This window comes from Balearica regulorum, chromosome 3, assembly GCF_011004875.1.
Source record: "Balearica regulorum gibbericeps isolate bBalReg1 chromosome 3, bBalReg1.pri, whole genome shotgun sequence".
NCBI classification, from domain to species: Eukaryota; Metazoa; Chordata; class Aves; order Gruiformes; family Gruidae; genus Balearica; species Balearica regulorum.
In genome coordinates, this window is record NC_046186.1 from 46,340,624 (window position 1) to 46,353,641 (window position 13,018).

Below are 13,018 nucleotides of genomic sequence, written 5' to 3' on the forward strand. Positions count from 1 at the left end.
AGGTCTGATACAGTAACATGGCAAAAATGCCCTGGTACCACATATGACCTTAACAGAACATCCTGTTACCTGAACGGGATGTACCATGCATTGCTAGGGCAGATCTAACCCTTTTTGGATGGCAAGTGATAATTTTTCTTGGGGATGTTCACTGCACACAAATTTGTGAGAATACTGTAGACTCAGTACTCCTGCACAGACTTATACCGTGTCTTTTCTACCTGTAAACAAAGGCAGTCATCTAAAGTACGTTGTAAGAACCGTACTGAAAAAAAATAAAAATGGAAAGATAAGTGATGATTGGGAGAATTGCACATGTTTTGCCTCTGGTATAAAGTTTTAAGAACTTCTTTTAAGAGACAAAGAAAACAGAGATTTTCAGTACCAGATGTCTGGGAAGATCCCATTTGGATTTGAGCTACTTAAATTTGCAATCATGTATTTATACATCTAACAGAGCTTCTGTTTCCCCTAGAATCTGAAAATTAACTAGCTTTGTAGCATCTTCCTTGATCTGCCACCCGTGCCCTGAGGATTAGAGACTCCACCTGAGCTTGTTTTACAAGCATAACAGAAAAAATTAATCTCTGCTGGCAGCGATCCCACTGGGATACTGATGAATAATGATATCCCTCTCTTGCTGCCCTCTCAGTCCACTAGAAAAGCCACTCTAACCCAGCAACGTGGAAACCGCTGAAACCATTCCAGCTGTGGATTAGCAGGCAGTCAAGCATCCATCTGTTCTGTGTGAATCACGAGAAAGCAAACATGCATTCTTATAGCTAAAGAAGTATTCAAAATTAGCATCTTATATGACTGCATATAGTAAATATTAAGACAACCATATACAAAAGAAAAAATAATCTATTATCTATACCTCAGGTTGTTTACATTTGCTTGCTGCCTTAACCAAATGATAAAACAGTTGGAATTCATCTTATTAACCTATAGAATATTGTGCATTCAGTGATTTAGTATGATTAAGAGAAAATTTCTTAATATTGTATGCATCGGTTGTACCTAAAAATATTTTGTAAGTAGACATGTATACACACACTAAAGAAATATAGGCAAACATAGTAGCATGGCTTCACCTTGAAAGATTTAAGAGACCTGTTGTGAGAGGGATTTTAGCCATTTTCTCACCCTCTAAGGTATGAGGAATAGATTTGAGATATTTTCTCTTTCTGAAAACTAGTAGTTTGAATAATCTCTGCTGGCTTGCTAGTCTTTTCCACTGGAAGACAGAAAGGAAAGGCAGCGGGAAGTTGGCATGTGGGCTACCCAATCAAACTGGTGACGTCTGATTTGACTCTTCCATGAGAAATAGGACAATGATCTACTATGAATTAAAGAAAGCTGTATCCGAGCATCATCCCAGATAAAATTACTTAGAAAAGTGCATAATTTGACAGTTTTCACATACAACAATTCTAATATTTTGCCTAGCCCACATTGATTAAGCTGCAGAGGTGAAGAAAATCTGCAACTGTTTGTTCTCTAAAAGCAAGCCTACTATGCTATACCAAATTTATAAAAATATATAAACTTTTTCAAATGCTAAGAAAAGTTTTGGTCTTTTTGTAGGAAAAATGCGTCTGCAATTTCTTTTAACATTATGGATAGCATGAGTTACCTAAGTAACTGTGAATTAAAGCACCTTGTAAATACTAGGCAAGTAATATGAGAGGCTGATTTCTTAAAAGTTCATCTGTGATAATGCGTAACATCAGCATTTAAAATAAAATTCAACCTTCTGAAACTAGCCAGGTTCCACCAGGAAAAATAAAAAGAAAAGAAAAGAATGAGACAAAGAAAGAATCTAAATGTAAATAGGAAAATACAAGTGTCAGATACTTCATTAAGGACTGATCAGTAATCCTCTTATGTCCTCTTTTTTAAACTACTATGCTAAAGGAACAATATAGGCTGGATACCAATCTTGTATGATGTAATTGTTTCAGCCAAATCAATCCTTATCCTGAAATTTCAGTTCCAATCAGAGAACAAGCTACAAAATGCCATCTTCTTTCTTAATGGTTTTACAAGTCTGAGCACTAACTTCTTTGCTGACAGAGAAAAACATTTGTGTGCCTTTAAACAGCAGTCAGTAAGGCTGAGTTGGTGTCACTAAGTGAACTGAATTATGTGAAAACGAATTCATCAGCGATATAATTGTAACTGTTATAATTTATAGTACAATGGCATAATTCTATCAGAACCAAAGGCAATAACTAGAAACCAGTGAAGACAAAAGAACTGCAGGCTGCAGAAGGCCTAAATTTGCCTGTCGTGCTTTAATTACAAAGTGGGAGGCACAAAGTAGGTACAACTTGTACTGACTTGCTAAAGGCACACCAAGCTTGTAAGGCTGCCTTCCAGGGTACTTGGGGCATGAGAACCCACGCCCATTTATCAAAGCAGCGTTGTATATTTTAAAACGTTCAGCTTTACCGTAATAAAGATGCCATTTAGAACTACAGTTTTGTTTCAACAAATACAAACGTTATTTCAACAAATATATTGTATATTCGAAAATATATGACATGACTGCAGAAAAAAAGCCATTTCATTTTCAATATGAATACTTCGCAAAGTATTCACAAAAAACTGCATGTACACAACTAGGCGTAGTTTGAAATCTCGCATAATGATGACGGCTACAATTCTAACTGCCAAGGGCTACGTAAAAGACTTTTGTGCTAAAATAAATAAATAAGTGAATGAATGGTGCACAGTCGAAGTGCCTGCAGCTTTAAGCAGTCAGCTAAACCAAGCTTGCTATCACTGAACTTGCTTCTCGCATATATACCAAGGACAAGCACTGATTTGCCACAGATGCCAGCCAACGTTCACATTTTTAAGTACAAGACCAGGACGGTCTCCTATCTACCCTAGCAGATACAAGGGTAATACCTTTCTGGGTCATCAAAATAGTTTTCATTGGTAAACATCTGTGTTTTGCTGCTATAACTGCATCTATATCTCCCATTAAAGGAATTTATTTCCTCATTTTTCTGACAGAAACAGTTACTAAAGCAGCTGTTTGAAATGGGGCTATACCCTGAGGCTACTGGCTTCCACTACCACAGCTATACACGCTTTCACAAGTTTTTCCCTTGGCTGCTGCACTGCAATCAAAACAACTTAAAAAAAAGAAAAAAAAAAAAGATACCATACTATATCCAAGATAACAGTTCTTGTCTTACAGCCTAACTGGTGGGAAATGTATGTCAGATACCTTTAACTTCAACTTTAAAACAGGTTTTATTTTAACTTTCCTGAGTATTGATTCAGTTTTTTTAAACTGGCGAGACAGAAGTTAAGTAGGAAGGTTAGAGAGGATAAAAAAGGAGATCTGTTAATCATAGATTAGAAAGTCATGGAGATGGGCAGGTTTTATATTTTCTGGTTTTGAATGTAATTCTTTCTTACTGATGCCATAAAAATGAAAGACTTATGCCATGTTCAGTTAACTGTCAGTGGACACTGTCATCTTGATTCCAAACTGATTGTTTTCTACAAAGGTGGGCAGCATATGATGCTTTCAAACTAAAAATCAATCAATCATTTGGAAAAAGAAAAATCATTACATCAAAAGCAATCATTGTGTCATGATGTTAGAAAAAAATTACTACATTCAAGTACTAGAGCAACATTCAAAACTGCTCCATCTACTGGGACTATAGAAAAATCAAGACAAATTTCATGTGTGAGTATTCATGTGTGTAAGTATTCTTTCTGCTAAGTAAAAGATATTTTTAATATACTGCATACAGATGATGAAATTTGGATGCTACTAAAATTCACTATAGCATTTTGTTTTATTTTCATAAAACCAAATAAAATTTTCAATTTAAACTATTTTATTAAACACACTATGATACTATCTAGATGTTCCAAGTGGAAACTGAAGAACCAATGTTTTAAAACACGAAAATCCAGAGAATACAGGCTGTATAAAAAGTAAGTAAATGATCCTGGAAATGCCTGTGTTTATGATGAAATTTATGCATTGAACAGTTCTAGGTATAGATTTATTGTGAAGAAAAGATTTAATGGTAAGAAGTACCAGTTTTCTTGTATTATAAGGGCTCACTAAAAATAGGCATAATGGCTGAGGTCTGTTCCTCTTTGTAGACTGGGCACAGCAGTCACGTTCATATTGTTGAGAACGCACAATAAATGTGAAATGAAATATGTAAATTCTTTAAAGAACTTAGAATGTAACATAATTGCTTTTAATTTGATATAAAGTGTATGTAATAAAGTATTTCTATTCTTGACACTGAAATGCCATATTTAAAAAGAGTAACATAATGAATACAGTCTTGATTTACTTTTATACCCTGAAGAAAATCATAGTAGCACCTTTATTTCCTTCTAAATGAAATGTAAATGTAAATTTAAACTAGAAAATGACTGACTTGGGAAGAGCGATCTGATTTTTTTTCCTGAAATGGCTCATAGAACAGACAACCAGTTTTATATCATACATTAAAAAAACAAAAGCAGTGTTTGTGCCGTGGCTTGCAGAAAAAATATTACACAAAACAGCTCACATTAGCTTGTTCTTGGACAATATTTTTGTAACATTAATTCCTCCTCCCCTGGCATCTAACTGGAGACCAGTGGAAAAGATGGTTTATCACTGAGTCAAAAACCTTTGTGACCCCTTCATGGGAGACTGAATCAACAGCTTTAAGATAGAATCCTGCTAAGGAAATAAAATTATTTTAGACCAAGAGTGTAAACAAAAACTCGCATATGTCCCTGGTTAGAATAGGATCTGCCAATGATGATGAACAGAAAATAAAGCTATGGGTTAACTGAATTACTTAGAATCTCATAGTACAAATACCTAACAGGTAATGAAAGACAGATAATGCATTAATAACTTTACTCTTTTGTTATCTATGGATTTGGGGTGGAGAGCGCCTGTTTCAGGAATGTCCTCCTTCTACCTTCCAAATCTGCTACTCCAGATTTTCTGCTGAGTTCCAAAATAGTCTAATACAAGCCAGTGTAACAAAACCATGTCAATTATCAGATAGAAATATAGGGAAGAGGTATGTGGATACCACACCTAGGAGTCCATGTTTATATCACAGAAAGATGGACACGTACACCCTAGTATAACCCAAATACTATGCTGTTCTGTCCCTAAGCTCCCCAGTTAGAAAGAAATCCATCCCTTATAACCAGTTTACATGAAAGACAGCAGTAGGCACAAGAAAACCAAACAGTTCTCTCTCGTAAGTAGAATTCAAAAACAGAATTAAGGGACAACGTGCAGATAAAACAAGGGCTGAAAGATGGTAATGTTCTCCCCTTCACTGTCCAGTATGAAGAGATATAACAAAGTATTTGCTCTGTAAATAAGAATATTAACCAGATAAGTGTAGTAAACAAATCACTGAAAATCACGAAGCTAGTAGATCCAGGCATCATAGTCCTGATTAATCATCAAGACAGACCTCCTTTCCTCAAGGTACAACAAACCCACATTTGATTTCAAAAAAAATTGTGGTGTCTGCTGATTTAGTACAGAAAATGACAAAAATTACGCCAAAGTATCTCTCACTGTTTTTTACCCAGACCTCTGTTCTAATCTCTGCACCTAACTTCCAGAATAAAAGGCAACAGGCTTTAGGTACCTCAGGGAAATCCAGCTTGTCAGTAATAATTCATGAACACTTTCTCATCAATAATACTTAATGCAAGAAGCACCATAACTCAACAGTGATTAAGCTCATTTGGATTACTACTGTCTGAAGCACGGTTAGGAAAGTTTTAAAGAAAGCTCTATGGAAAAGCATCAAACATTTTCTTTCAGAAAAAAATTACAGGTCCACTAGCACAAGTCAGTTATAAAAGTAACTGAATCAGAACTTTGCCTGCTAACTGCAAACCCAAGGCAGATTAAACACCTTGAGCACAGGTTTACTGAGAGGAGAAGGGAAAGTGTGAGGGGATTGTACTCTGCCTATTTGTATCACTTATTATTGTACACTTCCAACATCACCGCGGGGCTCTTCCCTTGTGCCATGTTCCTGTTCATGTTCTGGATACGTCAAGCCCTAAACCATAATGAAAAATATTCATCTGATCTTGCAAAATACTGGCAGATGATCAAATGAAAAGATAAAATAAAAAAGGAGAAAAGAACAGATACTGGAGAAGACTATGAATGGTCTTGATTACAAAGTGGAAACAAGTCTTGCTATCAAGTGACTTTTTTGAGAGACCCATCAGCACTAGCAACAGGATGACTCAAAACTACTTTTTCATGTGAGTTACAAAGATTCACTGATAATTCATTGGTGAATGATCCTGAATTCTGAACGCTCCTATCAGCATGGCAAAATATCAATCTGAAACTCAAAATCCCTTAATCAAACTCAGATTTAAAACCTTTAACATGATCATAAATTTATGAATTCTTGAATGCAATCTTGCTTTTTTCCTGGTTTTGTTTTAAACAAACTTTTGCTCCTTTTCAAGTTACACATCAACAATTTGGTAAAAACTTGTATATATCCCAGTTCAAACCCACAACATCAGTATTTTCTTTGTTACAATTGTACACTTCTGTCTTCCTTATATACATGGCATAACTTATAGATGTCTAAAGGTTTGCAAGATTATGAACAACGCCAACAAAAAAAAGAGCCACATGTCAAATCTACAAAATCCTGCAACTGCATTTGAGAAATGTTTTGGATGGTTGTTCTTAAATAACTCGGTCTAAAATTCAAAACTTTAAACCTAAGTGATCAGCAGAATAGTCACAATTATAATTATGTTTTGCAATGACAACAGGCCTTTTTGTACTACCACTACAGCTTTCAGTTCCAGCATCATTAAGAGATTCTTCAAATTACTTTTTAAATATCCTTTCCCCTCAGGATTTTCACTTATACCTAATTAGACTACTTACCCCATGCCATGTAATTCCCCATTGCCAAAACTGCTAAATGCTTCAGTAAGAAGGAGGAGGGCACCAGTGGAGCAAGGCAGATGTAATGTCATTGGTTAACAATAGAGGTGTGAAGCAACTGCCGTAATTATAAAACTCATTAATTCACAGTGTTTAGGGGAAAAAAAAATCCTTGGCAATAATGCTGTTCAAATGGCAATTCTTTTCAACACTACATCAGATTGAAAAAAACCTTTTAATTTACACCTTCAACAAGACAGAATAGTGATTCCACTAGTAATTATGAAAATCAACATCTGTATAAAAAGTAAGGAAAAATTGTCAGCTATAGTGGCATTCAGCATTCACACAGCCTTTTCATCTTTCAAATGACAAATAGTACATTTTGACCCCTAACCAATTTTATTTTTAGTTTCATGCCTCTAAGACTGTAAATAGACAACTTCCAAGACTATATTTCCAGGAAAAAAAATCAGAAAGAATTAAAGTAAGATTAATTAATTTTAAATTTTACAATCTCTGCCCAACAGTAGGGTCTCTGCCATTTATCTTTCAACTTCATGGATGCAAGCTGTTTAAATAGATGAGGAGCCCTGACATAAGATAGACAGCACTAGGTTCTGCTTCCATCATTCATCTTCCATATGCTGCTCACTAGCTTAGGCAGTGTCATGAAATGTCCCCCATCTCTGCTAATGCTATTCCTAAACTTTCCCTGTACAAATTTGTCCGAAAAATATTTCTAGGTGGAGAAAATTTTCTCTAGAGAAGAGATTTTAAAAAGACAGAAGCTGGAGTAAAACTCTCACCTTGAATACTCAACATTATATTATTTAACTTCTTTTCACTAGTGGGTATTTCTTTTTAAAAATTCAGTTATTTTACATACAGCATATATAGGAATTGTGGTTGATTACCATTTTGAATTCAGCTGAATACAGTGAATTTCATTTCATATAATTTGTAATGTTTTCTAACAACAGAACAACAGATATTGCAGGGTCAGTGATAGCAATTCCCCTATTTAGGCTGTCTAACACTTTCCATTATAAAAGATTACTGTGGCCTTTATGTCTGAGCTGTAACACTCCAAATGTTTGCAGCAGGTGATTTAAATTTACCAGAAAGGAAGTCTCTGTACTAGAAAAGTGGCTTTCCTAGTGTCATAAAATGCTGATCTGATCTTGTTGAGATGCAAACTGTTGAATAGCACTACTTTAATTTTTCTTCTTGTATTTCTCCTCAGAAACATTTTGGCAGCATGTTAAAACAATAATGAATATAAAAGTAACATACATAAATACTGTAAGATGGGACTCTAGACTTTGAAGTTAACACTTGGAAATGAGAATACTAAAGAATTTGGGCCACTTGTATAATGTATGTAATACAACAGAGACTATAATCATAAGTGGGCAGAAATAAGTTTTCCCAGATAATATTCAGGCACTTTTTGTTTTCTACTATGTGTGTACAAGTGAAGTTATACTATTTTGAAAAAAGAAGATTTTGTAGACATAACTACTTAAGTACTTGAAAATGGAAATTGTAAAACCTGATTCTTTTACGATGAGAATGTAATAGTATCACGCTGCATTGTACACTGTATCTCCAGATTTGTACCCTAAAATCTTTTGCCTTGCATTGCACTTCTCTACTAAACAGTCACTAGGCTAACTGTATGAGCTGCCACTACTGCAGGTTATGACCTCAAGGATCGTGAGGTAGCTGGGAGAAGGAAAATTAGGCATTTTAGGGAACAGGTCTTCCCCATATGTCTTCCCCACTTCTTTAAGCTGCTGTATCTTCCAGATTGTCCCAGTGCAAGGTGGTGGCCCTGGTACAGATTTAGGATGTTGATGTGTAGTTCTTATTCTGGCCTTTTAGTATTACACCTAACTAACTTAGAAAAAAAAAAAAATCAGATTTGTATAGATCCTGAAGATTATAAAGGGGCATAAGAAGAGAAACAGATGTATACAGTAATTTTGATGTACCAATTAGATGAAACACCTGAAACATCAACTATTATTCAGGTGTATTACTCAAAACAACAAAAAATGAAATTACAGATCAGGGAAGAAAGGCTTTTCTTAATTTTGTGGTGTTTTTTCACACACTTGTAAGTGTCTTTAAGAGTCATGAGTTACATATGTTTAAGTTAAGAAAATATCAGCACTTACTGTCAGAATTAAGAGCAATTCTTCAATGTTGCTTTCAGGTTTCAGCTGATCTTTGAACATCCCAATAGTTGGATGCTTCAAATAGTAATAGGAAGCAATGCGGCCATATGTCAGAGGTTCAATGCTGCAATTATCCTGTTAGAAGAGGAATCAAATATACAAGGTTCCTACTTGGTTCAATGTAAATGGTTCCTACAAAACTGTAAAATAATTTAAGACTACTTTATAAGAGAGAACAGCAAAAATGATTTAGCATCATAATTTAGCTGCAACCCCTGTTAAGCTCAGTTTTCAATGTAAGTCTTACAAATAGCTCCATAGGCAAATGCTAGCATCTCAAATCAGAAGCACGTATCTTGCTGTTCCCAACTTTTAGGAGCAAGTATCTTACTGAATCTTGTAAGGCACAGATTACTCTTACCTCCCCAATTTCAATACAGTAGGAGCATTCCAAATCAAAGAGGGATTTCTCAACAAGGCTTGAGAGGTACTTATTCATTGTGTCATGGCTCACATCATCCAAGTTATAGTAACTAGATAAATTGAAAACAGATGCATTACATGAATACTTTTGACATGCTGAAGATTTTTAACAATAACATCTTGTAGGAAAACTTACAAGGCTGCTATAATACACACACGTACTTGGAACAGCAATATCCACATTGAACAATTAAATATAGAACTATTCCCTTATATAGTCTAACAAGAAATTCATGATTCTTAAATGGTTTGTGGGAGTAACCAACATAATACAAGCATGTACATATGGAAAGATGGTAATTTATCTATTAATAGAAAGGTTGACACAAACAGAACTGGACTGGCTATACTTAGTGGGAAAATTTTCCTGATTGCATAGGTATATTTTCCTGATTATAAAAGTATGAAAGTGAACGAGAAATACTAACACAAGTAACAGTATTTTAACTTCAAGACAAAGGAAGAAAACCCACCAAGGATAGCCACTGTTCTTACATCCTGGAACTCTGAAAACAGAAACTAGGCATATAGTGACATCTCTTGAAAAAGTAACCTTACACCAATCCAAATGGTGGTGGTTGTCGTTACATTTCTGTGTAATTTTATTCTCAAAGTTAAAATTGCTAAAAAAAGGAATAAGGTATTTATTAATGTGGTTACTTCACATGTTCATTATTCAGGTAAAATTGTTTAGGTAAACTATATATAGTAATAATGGTTCTTAGTTATCTATATGAAGGAAAAATGTTTATAAAGTTTGCCAAAACATACTGTTATGCCAGCATATAAAAAAACCCCAGTGACTGAAGTTTCCACTCCTTAATGGTAGAACTTAAGCTGTATTATAAGATTCTTACTCACACATACATAATTTCAGGGAGAGCTTTTACCTAGAAAACTCCAGATAAAAACATAGTAAGAACTTGTGTCCTAGATTCAACAAAGGCAGCAATTCAGAAAGTAACAAATAAGTTCAATGAGCAGTAAAGAAAAACTGAGCATGCTCAGAAAGTTTAAAAATTCTGAATTAAATTAAATCATGCCATCTCAAACAAACAAAAAAATTGACGATTTATTGAGATATTAAAAAGCAGAGTAAAAAAGGTTTTCCCTGCTCATGTAATTCTGTAAAATACTGTTGCACAAATAGACTACTGAGATTGCTGCAATGATGAAAGATGCTCCTTTGTTCATACTAGCTGCTTTACTAAAATTTCCTACTGTTACAATGTACTCAGCATCCCCACTGGAAACAATACCACATGCTGTAATGGAGATTAGGTTCTTTCAGTGTTATTTCGTGCAGGTGAACAACAGGCTGCAAAACAGTGTGCCGAGATTCATTTTAGCTGATTTTACATAGTTACAGCTACACCTGAGTTAGTCTTTTTAACTCTCTTTACTGCCAATGGAGAGAAACACGTGCTTGCAGATGCCATTTATCTGAAGTATGTTATATATCTGCTTTAGGATGAGGTGAAATGTAATCACTGACCAATAAAAATGAGCTTTAAACAATCGGTTCAGTTGTTGATTCTATATTTGGGCAGATGAATCCCATTTTCTGATTTAAGCTCTATTTTGTTTACTGTAATGCTGCTGTTAGCAAATTTCAAAAGATGGAATTGCGTTTTTATATACTATGAGCATCCTTCCATGACTGTTTTATTAACAGAATTTGATCTGCAGTATTATTTTCTGAAACATCGTTTTTAACATTTATCCTTTTTGAATAGCAATAGCAAAACTGAAAAAAGCCTGCATGCTAAATAGCAGTACAGTCATTTCCAGATTTTTTCCCTTGTTATTAATCACAAATTATGGAGTCAATTCTCTGATGCTTTGAATGTTCACTTATAATCAGGTAAAGCTGGAGTAAAACACTACTACCATAAGAAAAAGATTTAAGAAAAAATCTGTTCTGATAGGAGGAAACAGTCAGCTACATTAGACAACAACAAGTGTATGTATATATATATAGCAGTGGAGTATTCAACTCTCTGATATTTTGTATGGGTTCATGCTGAGATGATCTTAAACATTTTAAACATAGCTATTGTCCCAAACCAAACCAAATCAAAAGAAAAATTTATATTGACTACAAAGTTTTATATGATAGACAGCCACACATTATCAGCCTTAGCAAAAGAAAACTTATTTGTAGCAAAAGTGCTCTAACATTGTTTTCAATGCAACTTAATTTCCATGAGTCCACTCTTAAATTTACTGAAGTAATATAGTATTGATAAAAAATGGTTAATATTTCCATCTGTACCTTTTATCTCCCTGACATCTTATCACCGAACACATGTAGATTCTGTTTATTAGCAGAAATTACTTTGTAACATTTTGTTTACCCTCTGAAAATAATCGAGCAAATTAACTACGTAAGTTGTTTAAGGATGTCAAAAGATTGTCTATTTTATACACCTAAACCACTAATGATTCATTAGTATTTTTCTCTAAATTGAATATAACACTACTGAAATGATTCTAATTAAGGCACTTTGTTGTCACGGTATTCAGACTTTCACCGTATCATTGCAGCACTATTATTTGCAGTACCACAACACTGATGATAAATACTGATAAAACAAAGGAAGAGACATGGGCAATACACTGAAATTCTTTTTTGAGACTGAAATTTAAGGCAGTAATTCAAACAGCTTTTATCTTGTACTCTGCCTAATTTGCAGTATTTCACACTGAAGTCATAATCATAAAAGGCATTAAAATGCCTTTTAAGAACTATGCAAATTTTAAATTTGCTGATTTTTGGTAATTTTCTGTCAGAGGAGTAAATATATAGCTGCCTAGTGCAAATAAAACAATGTAAAGAAAAATCTTAAATGGTTTGTAATCTCGAGTGAAGTGGTACCAGTGTGTTTTAACTACTTTCTATAATGGGGTAAATATAATTTTGAGCACACCCACAGGGGCTTCTTGGTCACTCAGCACATTTTCCCTTAATAAAAAGCAAAGCCATTCATCTAGAAAGACTATGTTAAAATCATTAACGAAATTTACAGAGGTATCATGACATTAGACAGTATTTTGAATGCACAGGCATAAATGCAAGTTAAATTTTGCATGTTGGTATGCTCTAAGTATAAAAACTGCATCGTATGTGAGTTCCTCTATGAAGCTATATTACCTTACTATTTAATTACAGATAAAGAATAAAAACAATGCAGTTTCATGCTCACTGCATTGAATCATCTAGTCATTATTTTCCCTTTGCTATAAACAGACAGCCTACCTTTTTATCAGCACACCATTTCATTTATTTCACAGTGAAGCCCAGTTTCACAATAATTGACTTGTCAGAAGCTCTAATTTATGAGGCTGGGCTCTGTAAGCCTTCTCCTATATTGGACTCAACCTGCACACAAGCAGGGTTGAATATTTACAA

General features: G+C 34.4%; 1 protein-coding gene across 2 annotated transcripts in view; it reads right to left on the reverse strand.

The window, feature by feature from the left end:
• ASCC3 (activating signal cointegrator 1 complex subunit 3) overlaps positions 1–13,018 on the reverse strand; it is a 283,293-nt gene that overhangs the window by 31,413 nt on the left and 238,862 nt on the right. For both annotated transcript variants that reach the window (XM_075747786.1, XM_075747788.1), the window contains exons 35-36: positions 9,545–9,656; positions 9,124–9,258 (exon numbers count right to left, since the gene is read on the reverse strand). In XM_075747786.1, coding sequence (XP_075603901.1) covers positions 9,124–9,258; positions 9,545–9,656 — 247 coding nt within the window. The remainder of the gene's footprint in view (positions 1–9,123; positions 9,259–9,544; positions 9,657–13,018) is intronic.